This window comes from Lissotriton vulgaris, chromosome 6 (genome assembly GCF_964263255.1).
Source record: "Lissotriton vulgaris chromosome 6, aLisVul1.2, whole genome shotgun sequence".
Lineage (NCBI taxonomy): Eukaryota > Metazoa > Chordata > Amphibia > Caudata > Salamandridae > Lissotriton > Lissotriton vulgaris.
In genome coordinates this window covers 180,260,725-180,278,806 of record NC_141694.1, presented here as the reverse complement: position 1 = coordinate 180,278,806, position 18,082 = coordinate 180,260,725, and the positions used below count along the sequence as shown (strand labels likewise).

At 42.5% G+C, this 18,082-nt stretch overlaps 1 protein-coding gene across 1 annotated transcript in view; it reads right to left on the bottom strand.

Annotated features, from left to right (window-relative positions):
* The window catches only part of LOC147706983 (cytochrome P450 2K4-like), a 524,789-nt gene that overhangs the window by 303,553 nt on the left and 203,154 nt on the right, over window positions 1–18,082 (bottom strand). Inside the window, exon 4 of the mRNA XM_086926211.1 lies at window positions 9,484–9,644. Coding sequence (XP_086782337.1) covers window positions 9,484–9,644 — 161 coding nt within the window. The remainder of the gene's footprint in view (window positions 1–9,483; window positions 9,645–18,082) is intronic.

The following is an 18,082-nucleotide window of genomic DNA, read 5'->3' as shown; positions in this document are numbered from 1 at the left end:
AGCACGGTATTTTTAATCACAAAGCCACTCCACCACCACAACACTTTACACCACACATAGCTTTTGTGGAGAAGTGTGGCTCAGGGGTTAGAGGCGGCAGACCCGGAATCTGAGATCGGTCCTGGACCAGGGTTCAATTCCCCGCCCCGGCGGGTCTTGGGCTAAAAATTCCACGGACTCGATAATTCTCGTCCTGGTGCCTCCTCGACTCACGGGTTCACACTCTGCGACTCTGGGCAATAGCTTGCTTAATCTCCACAACGGCCCCTCGCGGCGGAATGCCTGACTTTCACCCTGTGGACACCCTGTCGGGGCTTCTCACAGGGGAATACCAGGACGGGTTCCCTAGGCAAGCGCCAGGATGCCCTTTGTGGTGACAGGTTGCGCTATATAAGTATACCTACATTTACATTTACATAGCTTTTAACAAATACAGTGCTCCTGCGTAGTCCGCTAGTCGCAGCACATCCCTTTTCGTAGAGAACTGGGATGGCCCCAATGATGAAGCATGTCACTGTGGGGAAACCCCGGTGAGTGAGGGGACTCTAGAAAGAAATTTTTCTTTCTCTTTATGGCAGATACTGACAGAATTACGCAGTAACCATACATACAAACTAGGTCTCTGGACCCATTACTGTGGGTTCCTGACTTTTTGAGGTGTATATCTACCCAGGGCTTAATTTGTGCGGTGCTTTCCATTGCTGAGCACCAGCACCTATTTCTCAGGTCCAGCCAACACTGTACACAGGCCATTAAAACGCCACAGCCTCGGAGTGAGGCTTGGGTAGCCACTCATACAGATTTGCTGCATGCTGCCAGTGTGCTTGTTTTGGCTCGCATCAGTGCCTGGTCTTCAAGGTGGGAGAAGGGTGGGTATGCTGGGTCATGCGCAGTATAAACTGCATGCACAATGAACTGGGAGCATAATTTCAGTGGTGCCAGCCAGCAGTCTGCGCTTTCCAGGGTAGCCGAAGCTGAAAGGTTAGGTGAGTTGAGAATGCGTTATTTTCCACACAACTGTTATCCTACAGGTAACAGAGTGACAGAAAAGGGATTGGCTGTGGTACATCATTGATACATTCCTGCACAATGGCACCTGTAGCAAACTGCCCAGTAACTGCCTGCCTCAGTAGCACAGACAAGGTCTTGCAGCATAACAAAATACAGGAAGGAGCTTAGGGTGGTCCGAAAGTGAAAACTTTTCTTCCTGACAGTTAGTGAATTAGTACCTAGATTATGAACTATTGATGGCATTTTAATAAGCATTAGAGCGAAACCTGGTTTCACTGAGATTTGTCTGATACTGAGAAAGCTTTATTTTAAATAAATCATGATATGCAGGAAGTGTGCGAACAGTATCCTGCATGTTACTGAGTGATTAATAAAGCATTCTGTTGAGAAGGGCAGTGTAATGAGGCGTGTACATGCAAAGGATTGGCTGACGCGGACAGGTCGCATACAGCTTCTGGAGCTTCAATGACACAGAACGCACAGGCTTGTGGGGAAAGTGTTTGTATACTCATACTCGCTCCTACTTGTCCCACTACCGTCTTGACCCTATCACACCCTTCCTCTCCCTTCTGCAATGGGCACTGTTGCAGCCACAAGTGCCATGAAGAACACCTTCCATCCCTGCCACTGTGACTATGCCACACCCTTACCTCAGACTGTGCCTGTCTCTCCACAGTGCCTTTCTCACCTATATATCACTGCCCCTCTGCTTTCAGTCCCCTTCCCCTCCGTATCTCTCACTTACTCCTGGTACAGTGCCCCTTGCCTTCCACACTCGCTCTCACAGCATCCCTCCCCACCATTGCTTTATATTAAAGCCTGCACTGGGCCCTGAGTATCCATACTTTAAGTGTACACATGTGAGACCACTTGGACCTGGAGAAAAATATCATTGATTGTGTCTATTGAGATTTTCTACCATGCACAATCGATGCACTGGCACCACTGTGCACAGGCCATTAAAACGCTCCAGCCTGGGAGCAAGGCTTTATGGAGCTCCACTTCACATTTGGTGCATGCTGTTAGTGTGCTTTATTTGGCTCGCTTCAGTGCCTGGTCTTCAGGGTGGGGGAAGAGCGGGTGTTCTGTGTCATGCGCAATATAAACAGCAAGCACGATGAACTGGTAGCATAATTTCAGCGGCGCCACCTAGCAGTCTGCGCTTTCCAGTGTAGCTGAAGCTGAAGGTTAGGTGAGTTGTGCATGTGCTATTTTACACACAACTGTTATCCTACAGGTAACAGAGTGACAGAATAGTGCTTGGCCGTGGGACACCATTGATATATTCCTGCTCAGCGGCACCCGCAGGAAACAGCCTGCAGCCCAGTAACTGCCTTCCGGAGTCCAGACAAGGCCTTGCAGCATAATAACAAAATACGGGAAGCAGCTGAGGGTAGCCTGAAAGTGAAAACGATCATTCCTGCCAGTCAGTGTATTAGTACCTTGCACTTACCTGTCCCAATACCATCTCGTCCCTATCACTACCGCCCTCTCCGTTCTGCAATGGGCACCCTTTCAGCCACTTGCGCCCTGCCGTCTCTGCCACTGTGACTGTGCCACACCGCTACTTTCGACAGTGCCCCGCTCTCCACAGTGGCCTTCTCCCACTATCACAGTGTCGCTCTCTCCACAGTGCCTTTCTTACCTATATCTCACTGACCCTATACTAGCAGTCCACTTCCCCTCCGTATCACAATACCCCTCCCTGCCACAGCACTAGCTCACTCCTAGTACAGTGCCCCTTGGCTCCCTCCCTCGCTCTCACAGCACCCCTCCCCACCATCGCTTTGAATTAAAGCCTGCACTGGGCTCTGAGTATCCATACTTTAAGAGTTTCCACTTGAGACCGCAAAGCTCTTCTCAGTCTTGGCCACCCAAACCAGGAGGCTTTCCCTATTTCCACCAACCAGAGAGTGGATACATGTGGAATTTTCTCAGCTTCAACCTAAAGAGAAGAATAGCATTGATTCAAAACGTGCTATCAGAGGGGCGAGGCTATGTTGGGCACTCTGTACCTTCTCCCACCCCCATGATCCTGCTGGGATCTATTGCCCCACACAATCTCCTCACCACCAAAGACCCATGTCCCGTAAACCCCTTACCAACATTACATCTTGTGTAACCTTGTTTTGGATTCCACACCAAGTGTTATCCCGTTTTCCCAATCAGCTGGTCCAGCTAATCAGGCTCTGTCCTGCTGTTAAGCCCTCCCCTGTACAGACCCCGTTGCTTCCTGTTTGTCATCATTGCCCTGACAACAATTTGACACACCCTAATCCTTTTTTTCTACCGTGCCACTTCCTGTTTGCCAGTGTTACCTCGGTAACATCGTGACACGCCCCCAACCCCGCCTCCCCCACTGACTCGACCCCGCCTCCGGCCCTCGGCTTCTTGATTTAGATTGAAGCTTCGAACCTGCTCAGTTAGCTCCAGCATTAACTGCTAGCAGTCCACAACTAGAAGAGCCCTAATTGCCTTCCGCCGCCCTGATTCACACAGGTACGCCCAGAACACGCACACCCCGTGCGATCTCCTTACGATGCAACTTAATGGTCTCTCACGCCACCGACTTTCTCTTACCCCCGCTACTTTTCCTTCCTCATAGGCGCCGTACGTCCCGCCCGCTGATTCAATCGACGATCAGGAAATACAACTGAACCTTAGACGCTTCCTTCCTTCCACCCGGCACCCTTAACTAAACCCCGCTCTTTTCTCTCCCCTTTGCCTCCCTGCAGCCCTCGACTCTTGAGCGACCGCATGGACCTCAGCCACCCATGCTTCCCCGCCTGGGTGTCACTGTAAGTTTCCTTATCCCCTGCGCCCCTTCACTGCCGCCTGCCTTTATTAATATCTTCACCCCTTCACGACTCATTACTTGTCTTGCTCCAGCCACTCAGCCACTCACGGCTTATTCTATCACAATGTCTCCCAATTGCCTAATAGTAACTCTTGGTATTGGTGCACATCCTAGTCACCCCCAATTAACCCCCCCCTCCCCCATCACGTCACATCCATACCCAGTCATTTACTGCACCAGTTCCTATCCATGCCTCACTAACACTGATCGATCATCATCCACAGACACCCCCTTCACCCGTCCACCCCACCCCTTCCCCACGCCTCCGTCCCCGGTCCTCTTCTCATTTGCCCTTCTTTCCCCCACAGCACTGACTCCATCGACAACTCTGTCCTGATGACGATCCCGACTAACGGGGATCGAAACGCCGTCGACTCTACAGCATAAACTATATGACGCATATCACGCTTTGTGCTCCTGCTTAAATTTATGCATTCTTGTCTAAGTGATTACAACTTGTTCTTGTGGAGCCATTATTGATGTACAAACTTGGGTTTATGCGCCGATCACGCTGTTCACTTTAGCACTTGCACATTCACAATCACCAACTGTATATAGCACCACGCACCAAGTGCCACTGGGTTGTCACATGATCTGTTCTGTACAGTGCTGTTTAACTGTATTGCCATGTGAAAGACCTCTCCCTGTGTCTATTGGTGACTAATACTGCCTTTTTTTCAAAAAATTCCAGTGACTCCTTGTTCATTATTTTTGTAATGCAAACTGCATACATTGTTTAAATTGCCCTTACATGATACCTGTTGGGAATTGTTTTTGTTTACACCGTAAACCCCTGCAGCATACTTACAGACTTATCTCCCTGATGGATGGAGATCAGAGTTTTCTCTAGCTGTAGTTTTGACTGTAGCACAGATGGGTAATGTAGAACATGTACTATGCAGATGACAGAACTGTATTTATGTGAATAGCTCAGTGGGTTTCTGCATTTTGTCACGACATCCTTTTGTTACTCACTGATCATAAATTCTGTTTTCTATTGCAGGGTCATAAATTGAAATCTTGGTGTGGCCACTCATTCTTTCATGTTTAGATACAATTAGTGCAATTGAGCTGGATTACAACATCTCTAATTTGGCATCAAGGCCCCCCCTCTAGTGAATATGTGCTTAACAAACATACATGGGGTGTTTCTCCCTCTATCCCTTCATTTCTTCCTTTCACATTCTTTTCTTATGTACCCCTTCTTTTACCTATTACGTATTCCTTTCCTTACTCCAGTGCTTCTCTTCCTGTCTGCATTTGTTGCTGCCTTCTTCAATGTATTCCTACCTTCTTTCTTTCCTTTAAACAGCACAGTACAATCACATTTTCTTTCATTTGCAAAGCTGCCTCAAGTACTCAAATGGAATTTTCTAAGGCTGCATTTTGAGATTTACACACATTCTCTAATTTGAGTTCAATTTTAAGTTGTTGTTAAAAGCTTTCTAAATGTTATATTATGTTATGATTTGTATTGCGCACTAATCACCCAGGAGCGTATCCGGGGGCTTGGGCAGGTGTGTAAGTGTGAGGTGTCTGAGGTGCTTTTGGGAAGAGCTTCTTGTGGAACAGAAGAAGTGAGGAGGTGGCTCTGATGTGTTAAGGCTTGTGGGTGTAGGTGGAGCCAATAAGGAAGTGGGTCGAGCCACTGTAGGAAGTGGGAGGAGCTGGGGGAATGGGTGTGGCCTCTTTAAAAACTGTGAGCAACTGCACATCATATTTTACAAATTAAGCACTGACTAATAGATTATTTTTAAAGATGGCCTAAAGCGAAGTTTACTAGGGAGGTCACTTTGTAGATGGTAATTGATTTTCTGAAGCAGTTGTTCATGAGAGTAGTAGTGCCAGAGATGATGGTATCAGATAATGGTGTCCAATTTATTTCGGAAGACATGAAAGATTTTCTTAAAGACTAAGAGGTGAAGCATATTCGATCATCTGTGTACTACCCTAAAAGCAATAGTGGAACAGGACACTGAAAGAGGGTTTGCAGTTGGCATTGGCTGGAAGGGAAGATTGGAGAGTGGCAAAAAGGAAGTTGTGGTCCTACCATACCACACAACACTGCCTGATGGGGAAATCTCCTTTTAAGGTGATGAGAGGTTGAAAGGCCAGGGCACTAATGTCCAAAGGAGTAGAGCAAGGTTGTATTTGAGAGTGAAACCAGAAAGGAAGGTGATTATGTGATTGGTGATTGGGTCCATGTGTAGGGGGGGGGGGGGCTTAGTGAGAAAGGAGAATCTAGTCAGGCAAGGAAGGTGAATAAATACATACTTTTACTGAGTGATGGAAACATACGGAATCAGAACAAAACAGTGAAAACTCCATTGATGATGGAAGTGAAAGACCAGAGTAAATTGTATGATGAATCCAAGAGAGAAGTGTGTGACAGAAACAAGTCCAGAGTTCTAGGGAATCCGTATGAAATCAAAGCTCGGAGGAGGTTTGATTAATTTCAGATGTAATTTGTGAAATATATATGTGAGTGCTTAATTATATGAAATACGTTTCTTCTGCATTTAATTTTATATTTTCTAACTTATTGATGTTACCTGCATTGTTTTTATGCATTGAGATTATGTTTTACAATATTTTAACATATTGCTTCATCCTTAATATGTGGTCAAGAAAGTGTTTGGAATTACTTTGTTACATAATTATTTATTGTTGTTTTTATTTGTGATTGTGAAAGGAGGGAGATGGGTTGCGTTTTGTCTTAGCATTATGACGGGAACGTTGAAGGAAGTGGACATGTGTGGACAGTTGGCTGTTAGCCTCGCTCTTGGTAAGTTCTTTAGATATATAATGATCCTTTTCTCATTTGCTTCTTCCTGCGCATCAATGAAATCATCAAATTATTCTATCCAGGTGGTTTATCTGTTGCCAATATTCAGCTTTTTCGCAGTATCGAAGGGAGACAGTGGTTTTAGGAATGCAGCAGCATCAGAACCTCTGTAAGTTTCAGCTGTTGAGAGCGAAACTCGCTTTGGCAGCATTGACTGCCCACTTGGATTGACACCTTCGTGAATCACTAGCCATGTGCTAACATTTGGGTCGTTTCGCACGCTTCCTGGTTGTGAGGCACTTTCTTCTCCTTTGGCGCTGAGTAGCGGCTTTGTTTCTTGCACAGGGTCTTCACCACTCTTACCTCTTTGTATTGTACCTGGTTTATCTGTGTTTATCTGCTTCTACTCGCAGCATTCCTTTGCACTTGCCTGTTGCTGTTCATTGCACTTTCCATACCTTGTTATCATTGCCTTTAGTGTTTCTTTGTCTTTTAACAGATCCCTGCTCCGCAATCTCCAGGCCATATGGAATACCTCAGCCAGACTCGTCCTCAGCATCCTCTGACATAAACACATCACCCCCACCTGCGAGACCTCAACTGCCCACGTTGAGAAGAGGGTAACTTTAAAGATACTCACCCAAGCATACAAATGCCTCCACAACATCGGATCCCAATATCTCAACAAAAGAATCACCTTCCATGCACCCAAGAGAAACCTCCGATCCGCTGACCTCGCTCTCGTTGAAGCCCCATACATCTACAGAGCCAGAACAGATGGAAGAGCCTTCTCCTACATCGCAGAAAAGACCTGGAATGAGCTTCAGATCAACATCAGACACACACTCACTCTGCAAATCTTCAGAAAAACCCTCAAGATCTGGCTCTTTGACTGACCAGCACTGCCCCCCTGTGCCTTGAGACTCAGGTGAGTAGCACGCTTCACAATTCCCTGATTGATTGATTGATTTGTGTTAGAAAAGTTAGCACTTTTAGCACTTCCTTATACTCTGCGATCACTGCCTTTGGTGCTTTAATGTACCTGCTTGTTGCTGCCTTTAGCTTTGTCGTACTGTATGAATGATAACTCTGTGTTTGGCTGTGGCACAACATCTCTTGCTTCAACTTTACCAGCAAATTTCTTGCAGACGACAAACAAACTTTCTGCAAGACCTTCATTTTCTAAACAAGACTTGCACTGGCTGGAGTGGTGATTTCACTCCACACGCACATCTACTGAGCCACAGGTGACATGAACAAGTAGTTTGTTGGACCATTTCAAACTCCCATGGAGAGCACTCTCGTTTCTTCAGGTTGCGGGGTTTGCGTAATCCCCTATTTCGATACCAGTTGTAGAGTCCTCCCCACCCCAGATACATGTAAATGATCATACCACAGATGGAACACAATATTACACACCTTTATTCTTCAGAGCGAAACCGTTAACTGCCCGTACTACTTCATGAAGTTGCTTAACCACACCTAATCACTTGTGTCGCTATTCTACAGAGTCCGTAAGGGACCAAAGGGTCTAGCTATCTCTAACACACATGACAGTACCCCTATTTTAAAGGCACAACTGGATATAAGTACTGGGTCTCTGACCCCACCAAATCGAATACTTCTGGACTTGTAAAGAACCTCTGTCAGAAGAACTGCTGTCCTGTTACTAGGACTGCCACTCTTCTGCACTGCTGTTAGCGACAAATAGATTTTTTTGCTGAGCTGAGTTGTGCTGACCTGCTGCCTGCTGCCTGCTGACTGCTGTTCTGTGACCCCATTGAGCAAGAGCTGGACTCCGCCTTGATCCCAGAGTGACCTCCAAGGGCTTGTTGGCTTGCCTTCTGTTGCTTGAGACTCAGGCATCTCAAAGTTTAATCACCTGCTCCTGTGCCTGGACCTTTGGAAGTGGAATCAGGTGCTTGTGCCAGTAAAATCCACAATTTCTCCCGCCAGTGTGTAGGAAAACTAGCGCATCAACTCAGTTGCAGGATCAGAATCGACACATTGCAGTTGAAACTGTTGCACCGCCTTAATGAACTGATGTATCAGAACCATATATTGCTGCAGCTGCAGTGTGGGAAGATCAGTGCACCCCCTCCACTGTGTGAAGAAACTCAGCACATTGTGTATGGAACTAATGTCTCTCAGGTCACTGCTGCATCTCCGCAACTGAACTAATGTCTCTCAGGTCACTGCTGCATCTCCGCAACTGTGTGAAGAAAATCAACCTATCACTTCAACTGCGGGATCGACACCGATGCTTCACTCTGCTGCACCCCGCATCTCACTATTACGACCAGTATCAAGGCACTGGGTTCAGCAGGCCTGCGTGGCTCCTTAAGCTGGCCCGCGCTCCATCCCGTCAGTCTGAACACTTGACTTTGCCCAGGTCCAGGTCTAGCAGATAATCCCCATAGGCGCCTATTGCTTCTAAGTGCTATTTTTATTTTATTTTTAGAAAATTGATATCCCAACTTATACTCATTGGATGACTTTTTGTCCTTTGGGTCTTTTTTTATTTTTAAAATTCATACCTATTTTTCTAACCTGGGGTGGAGACTTTTTGTAGTGTTTTCATTATGTTACTATGTGTTATATTACCCAAACACTTTACACATTGCCCCTTAAGTTAGGTCTGCTTGCTCAGTGCCAAGCTACCAGAGGATGAGCACAGGATAAATTATTGTGTATGACTGACTTACCCGGACTAGGATTGCTGTTTCTGCTTGGGCAGGGTGCATAACTCAACCTACCTACCCAATTTCTAACAAAGCCATTGAGAGGTGGAGACATGACAAAAACAGCATGGTAAGAAGTTCCAAATTACCGCAACCATTGGTGATCCAAGAAGTCTAATATTTTCATTGACCAAACTCAGTAGTCGCAGGAATGTTGGGTCTTGATAGTCGTAGCGGTGGCCAAGCAAGATAGCCACAATGATATTCGCAATAGATGCATTCATAATCACAGTATTTTCAAGTGGTTGTCCTGTAGAGAAAAACACAAGCTCAGTGATAAATCATTTGAGGTAAAATGTGCATTTTTTATTCTTCCATGGTGAATTTATTGACAAAAAAACCCAATAGTTATGCAGACAGAAGATAACAAAGTTTATACCTGAGACCTAAATGCAAGATATTAGCAATGATAAGTATGTCAATCATGCTACAATGACATCAAAAACAAAGTTGAGCAAGAGGAAATTATTTAAGAGCGGTAGATACAACCTCACATTGTAGCTGAACATAAAAAATGCTCTACAGTCTCCAGTCGCCTTTATCGAATGACCATAAATGCCCTAAGGGGATTTGCAAAAATATTACTAGACTCTTTAGTTATCTAAATCCACATTGGGATTCATATGATGAAGAAAATTCAAATACATAGGATGGTATAGAATACAACTCGATGCCAAGGCTATAGTTTTTCATTGAAGGAACATATTAGGAAGATTATGATCATTTTCCTATTTCTATTAGGTGTCAGGTTGATGTTGCCTATGGTTAACACAATTTCGCTTTGAAGGAAAAAAAAACACATTATAGCATCATCATAAAAAAGATAGGTACCATTTGTCAATTTCTTTGAAGAAAAGGTGAAAGAGGTTGGGTTCTGAAATGCCACCCAATCCAATCTTCAGATGCACTATTCTGTAGCTTGGAAAGCTACTGGTGTGTGGGTGTCCTTTAGGAAAATCACTCACATAGCCAAATCTAATGCAACACACACATTTTCCTAATCTATTTTCTGCCCTGTAGCTAAATACATCAGTTGTTGACTCTGGGCATGGTAGGTTCCAAACCGCTCTAAACATGCCAGGTCAGCGTGCTATTAAAATTCAAGAACTGTTTATCAAGACATTAACAATTTTGCTCTTTGACAAATCTTTTTTTTTTTAGCAAAAGTATTGGAGAGCTGCGTAGTTGATGATGACCTCTTCAATGACATACAATCCAGATTCTGATCTGGATTCAGTAGAGAAACCAATACATTTCAATTTGTTGATGATACCCTTAACATTCTGGGTGACATTGACTCTCCTCAACTTATTGTCCTTGACCTACCAGGGGCCTTTAATACCTTAAACCATGAAGGAGTGAATGGGAATAAATGTTATGATTGGCTAGCCTCTTATCTATACAACCATTACAAGAAATTAAAGTTGAATACCACTCTATGTACCCCTAGTCAGGAGGTTGTGTTCAGTCTACAACTCTTTTCCGTAACTGGATGGAGCAGTTTGTCTCTCTTTGTGTTATCTTTATGATGATGATACTTACCAGTATCTAATGATTTCTTTTATGTGTGCATCGTCTGACTTCATCAGATACTTTAAGACATTCTGCCTTGCATGTCCGCTTATCAACTTAAAGGGAACCCCTTCAAAATCTGAACTAATTCTAATTTGTTGTCCTTTAAATTAGGCATGATTCAGCGAATATTTAGGAGTGTAAAATGTCTTGCTCTACAAATGTTGTGCTTACATAAACTTTATGGATAGGGATTAAAAATATCAACTCAATATTCACTGAGAAGTAATATCTTAATACACAAAGCTTACTTCAAACTGGTGGTGAGAGTCCTGTCCTTTTGAGACATTTCTATGAAACTGGATAGGTGACAGGTATACCAAATATTCACCTAACTGCCTTAAAAAAGCATACCAGGTGCAACCGCATCAGTTCATGAGTAGGTCCACGGGATTTTTTATTTAAGAGGTATTATGTGTAATTTGCTAAATTTTCTAAGAGGAAAATTAAAATCATGTGATTGTGGTATTTAAAAAATATATATATATCTTGATTGGCATTTTCAGTTAGAAATTCAACAATGTTTACATGAGCAACATATTGCGCCACCGTTCTTCGTCCAGTCCTAATTCAGTTTATGAACTGCACATTGTATATGGCTACTTCAAGTCCACCCAATTTAAATGAGCAATAGTAAAGAGTAGCCAACAACTTATTTGGCCGATTCGCTGTCTAACTCTGGTGATATATATATGTCTCCTATTGCTCTACATGTATACTGACCCTTCAGGAGTCGCTGGGGTTGCAATTTGAATACAATATCCATCGTATTGTGTAATATTCAAACCAACATAGCATTGAAAAACAAGTTAGTAACAAAGGCATCCAGGGGGTCTAAATTCAGTGTACTTTTTTAGGATCTACGTTGTCTTAGTGAGAGAGTGGGTATCTACTTCTTAACCAACGTACGTGATCAATACAGGGAGGGGCACGGTGGACCCCTATGTCCATTGTTAAACTCCAAGAGCGCTTTCTCCGGCCCAACAATCAGGGGAGCGCCACTGCTTGAGCCACTTATTGTGTGTTGCATACACTCTCATCCACATTCCCCTCATACATGTAGGACTTCTGTCCATAGTCCTGCCAGGGGGCGGCGGCGCAGACTACTTGCACTTTCTCAGAACAGTGCTCTCTCCTCAGCCCTTGCCCACACCTCAACATCTCTCCCCCGTGCCGCTTCTAAAGGGCCGACCCTCGCTATCCACTTAAGCACTATTTGCTTCTGGTCCAGGACCAGTGCAAGATCTATGAATCTGGTGCCCACTTTCTTAGCTTTGGGCCTAGGGAATAGTCGCAGTAGCCCAACCTCTGCTGTGCACTGTGGGGAGCGAGCCAAGGTCCTGTCGTGTTTATTATTGAGGCCCAAAAGCTTTGCAATCTCGGGCAGGATCACATCATGTGCTTGAAACCCACACATTTTTACACTTGCTTGCTTATTCCAGGGCTTGAAATTACATGTTTTACTCTGTTTTTGTTTCACTTTAAGCCCTTTCTATTGGTCTGGACTGTGTTTGCTATTTTTTTATGTTTTTATTTTTATGGAGACACTTCTTCACAGCCTTTTTATAATACCCTTTGTGCATGAACAGGCTTTCTTAAGGCTAGTCCTAAAACTTGCGCCTGCGTTTTCAATTTATTTTAAAAGGAAGGGTGTTTCTACTCACAAGAGTGCTGGCATATCCCCTTCCTCAGTCATATCTGCTGTAGTTGTTCAAACTGCTGCCAGCAAAGTACCACCTAAAAGACTCAAAAAAGACTCGCCATCACCCTCTAAATCTCCACCTAATGCTTCTCTAGAGTTGCTTTGAGAGGAAATAAGAGTTTTGCGCACATTAATGGAAAAAAACAATGTTAAAATACAAAACATTTCAAAGAGATGGAATCTTATGAAGGAGCATATTTCTATTGTGGAGAGTTAAATGTGTGATACCACATCTAAGGTCATCCTCCTTCAGGAGCAATTTACTAGACTATAGAGACAGGTTGACGATTTGGAATATCGCAACAGTACAAACAACCTTTGCATTTATGGATAGCCTGAAGACAAGGAGGGTACTAACCCTAGATCTTTTTTTAAAACTTTCCAACAGCAGCATTTAAATCTTCCTGAAGTTTCATCTCTTAACATCCAGCGAGCTCACAGACTTGGACATTCTTCTAAATTTCTGACCACATCCAGGAAACTTTGAGGAGTCATCTTGTATTTTCTAGAGGACACAGGTCATTTCCGCTGCCAGACAACCTAAACGTGTCTCCTGGTCTGGGCATGATTTATTCCTTTCTCAGGGCTATGCCAAGGTTAATGTAGATCGTTGAAAAGAGTTTTTAAGTATTTGACCGATGCTTTGCTCCCTTTGAGCCTGATGAACTTTTTCACCCATGTCTCTTCAAGGACACTTACGATAATAAAACTACTACCTATGAACATCCATCTCGCTTGAAGGAATTTCTCGCTGGCCAAGACTTTTACTGCATCATCTTATTTGTTCAAATTATACTATATTGTGTTGTCTTTTTGCTTCTCTATGCTTCTTATGCATTGATATTTTATGTGATATATGCAGCCATGTCATATTGATGTGTTTTCATTGTTAACGTATGGTTTTGAATTATGTTGTAGGGGCCGAAGCGTTCTTGGTTACTATCAACTGCTTCCTACTAATTATAACCTTTTCTTCCTTACAGGAGTTATCCCATCTTGTTTCTTGTTCTTCTTTCCTGTCATGTGTATTATTGCCCTTCGTGTACCTCTCCATCCTCTGCCGTTCCATCTTTTCCTGTGGTCCCCCCACCCTCGTCAACAGTTTCTGTAAGTATGTATTTTTTTATTCTTCTGATCTTCTTTTTCATTATTTCTTCTTCCTATACTCCAACCTATTTTTTTCTCTTTCTTATCTTCTTTAACTCACTTGTTTTTACTTCACTTTTTTCATACTGTGTACTTTCTCCTTGGACAGGTACCTCAATTTTCTTGCCTTTATTTTATTTCTCATTTCTAAATAATTTTGTGATGCCTCTTGATTTTTTCAAGGTTATATCTGATTGTGTTCAGTGCACTGCTTCTTTTTAATGTTCCATACAGTAGTTTCTTGGAATTTCAGGGGATGGAATTCACCTTTCAAGCATCATCAAGTTTTATCATATTTGCCAAACCTTAATGCCAACATTGCTATTTTACACGAAACACACCTTAAAGGACAGGACTGCATAAAAATATGCAAGGCTTGGGTGGGGAAAGTTTTTTTCTCACTCAATTGAGATGATAGATGTTTTTTACTTACATTATCTACCAACAATGTTCCTACAGTTGTATTTAATGTGTATGGCCCTACTGTTCCTGATTGTCAGTTTTGGTCGACTAATAACCAGAAACTATTGCAGCATTCAGATGATAATCTATTACGATCAGGCGACCGTAATCATTTTGTTGATCCCATTGTAGATAGACACTCTTCAGCTCACTATATTCCCAGCAAATCACAAAAAAACATTTGTACATGCTATTGGAAAACATCACTTGATAGATGCCTGGTGACTTTGCAATCCCTCCTTGAGGGAATACATTTATTTTTCTCTAGTGCATCCTACCTAATCTAGGATAATTCATGTTTTTCTCTCCCATCATCTTACTCAATTTTTACATAGTACAGATATAGGTACCATTTTAATTTCTGACAATACTCCAATGTCAATTTAATGAGACCTTTTATCTACGTGCAACTCTGCTAAACGGTAGAGATTCAATAACTCATCACTCATGGATACTGATTTTATTTCCTCCTTCACTTCATTTTTTCATGAATGCTTTCATTTTAATCTTTATGATACTATTTCCTTCTGTTCCATTTGGGATGCTTTTAAGGCTTCAGATCGATATTTTATTATAAATTTTGTCTCAAAAAAGGAAAGCATCTCATGCACACTCCAAACCATTACTTCAGAACATCAAACACCTTGAACATATTTACTACACTTCTCATACACAGAGGGCCTTGCAACAACTTATTGCAGCTAAATTATCTTTTAACAAAGTATCCACGGAGTCCGCCTCATCTTATCTCTCTAAGTCTAGTACCAAGTATTATGGAGTTCAAAATAAATTTGGCAAGTTGCTAGCAAATTATGTTAAAATTTAACAAAACAAACTATTTTTTAATCCATTACAGCTGATATTGGTCATACTTAATCCATCGACTCACTATTTTAGGATAATTCCATTCCTTTCATGCCAATTTACATACACCTGAACATTCACCTTTGGATCAAAACATTATACAATATCTTTTCTCTAGTCACAAACCAGATTTTGGTAAGATAGATTTTTATTCTCTAGAAAAAGAACTGTCGCTTTCAAAACTGCATCTTGCTATGCTTTCCCTCCACAAAGATAAAGTTCCTTGACCCCACGGTTTTACTGCAGAATTTTACATTCATTATTCTCATATTCTTTTACTCAAATGACTTACTTTAATTCAATCTTTCTCTGATTCTGTCATGTCTTCTGGTTACTTTCTCAAAGTACTTATCTGTCTTATCCCGAAAGATGGTAAAGATTTGCATTACTGCTAAAATTACAGACCCATTTCTTTGGTCAATAAGGTTATTAAAGCCCTGCCAAGGCACTGGCCAGTAGACTACAATCTCTTTTGCCCAATCTTCTAGGGTAGGACAATCAGGGTTTGTTTCAGGTAGATACCTTTCAGACAACACCCGTTTGTTCCTTGATATTATATCTAAGTCTGTTGATCTTCCTGAAGCCTTGGTAGCCATTGCTTTAGATGCTGGAAAAGCTTTTGACAGGGTTAATTGGTCATTTTTATTTCATGCTCTCTGTTGGTTTGATTTTGGGCCTAAAATCATTAATTTGGTCTCCCTCTTATACTCGTCACCACAAGCTGCCATTTGTGCTAATAGTCTTGCTTCTTAATTATTTCCTTTGGGTAGGGAAGTTAGGCAGGGATGGCCTCAATCTCTATATCTCTTTAATTTGGCACTTTAACCTTTTTTTGTTCAGATTTTGACAAAAGCCTCTTATCAACTGGTTCTCCTACAATGCACAATATATCAAACTAGCTGCATGTACAGATATTTTTTTATTTATGTCAAAACATCTTTCCTCCCTCCTTGTTTTTTCATCAGAGATTGTATCTTATATTCTGGTTTTTGGCAAATAATTAAATACTAATAAATGTGAAAACTTACCCTTGAATAAATTCACTTTTAAACGTGACTTGTCTTCCAACTTTAAATGGAGACCTATTCAAATTAAATATGTGGGTTTTCAATTAATTCCTTCTCTTACTACTTTTATCTCTCTTAGATGTGCGAATTCATAAGATCGTTTCCTTAACTTCTAGATGGCACCCTTTACACTTATCGTGGTGAGGCAGGTTAGATACAATTAAGATGATGTTAGTCCCTAATATTTTATTTTATTTACTACTTCTAGTATTCTGTTACATATCCAGTTTAAATCCTATAAAACAATTTATTCTATTCTATCCTCTTTTCTTTGGAATAACAAACAATCTCATATGTCCTCTTCTAAATTGAAGAATCCTAAAGCAGAAGGAGGTGTACATTTTGTGTTTTTTTTAACTACCATAAAGCATTTCCTTTGAAGCAATCTGTTTATTGGATTTCATCTCCTTCTTCATTTGCTCCATTTTGGGTAGACTTAGAATGAGAGTTTCTCTTTGCATTTCCATTTCTTGAAGTCATCAAATTTATATGCCTGCCTTGGAAGATATGTATCCCGATTTCTCGATATACATGTAAGCTATTGATCTAAGTTATTCCAAGTCACCCTACAATCTTGGGAACTTTTTTGGAGTCTTCAATCATTTTACACAACTTGGGGCCAGATGTAGTTGGCCAAATACAGAACGGTAACACAGAAACGCTTAAATAATGAATCACAGAATAAGAAATCGTTAAAACTCGCAAATACAGTTTTAAGGATCGCCAATACAGATTGGGCTAATACCGATCTTTCAATTTTTCGGTATTTAGGAGTCGCAAATTACCACTGACTCAAAGCAGGTGGTAAACAGGTGCACTGCATTTAAACAGCTCCAAAATACAACAGTGTGAACACAATGGTGGCCCTCTATGTTATTGCAAGGCGGTTTTGTATGCAAGCAGCAGGACTGAGGATCTGGAGATGGGAGGAATGCCTGTACAGACTGCGTGTTACATTGTTCTAACTGACTGAGGCTGTAAACCATGAGAGGTACAGGCTTAACCCCCAAACCATCCTAGACCTGATACGGGAGCTGCACCCACTCCTGTCGCATCAGACACCAAGGGCTCACGCTATACCAACACATGTTTAGGTGCTTTGTAGCCTGCACCTACTTGCATCAGGTAGTTACCAGGGGGTGAGTTGCCTGTCCCGGTTTTTCAACACTCTCCTGGATGCCATGATGCAAAGAATGCATCACTACATACCTTTCCCAAGCACACAGGCAGAACTGCCGAAAACGATGGATTTTTATCAAAAGGCACAGTTCCCAGTTGTTATAGGGTGCATTGATGGGACACACATACCAATCTGCCCGCCTGCAGCTACAGAGTACATACATCGGACCCGATAATCTACACATTCTATCTGTGTGCAGGGAATTTGCTATGCGGACCACATCATTACCGACATTGTAGCCAAATTTCCAGGGAGCACCCATGACTCCCACATATTCAGGAACAGTGGGATCTGCACGTCTGGCTGGGGGCGAATTCAGAGAAGGATACCTGCTAGGTAAATCAATGTGACACACCCTGATGTATAACTTGGATGAATGTGTTGGTGACTGTTATTAATGACACTTCCTTCCTCACTCAGGTGATAGCGCATATGCCGTGTGGGCATTTATCCTGACTCCATATCTCAACCCATCTACCCCAAGTGAGAGAAGATACAATGTAGAACATAGATCTACGCGCAATGTTGTGGAGCACACATTTGGTCTCTTAAAAAGCAGGTTCCGCTGCTTCCACAAAAGTGGAGGTGCACGTCAGTACTGCCCCATTGTCTGCTGTAAAATAATAGTAACATGTGCCATGCTGCATAACCTTGCCACAAAGAAAGGAACAGCAGTGGAACTAACTGACTCTCAG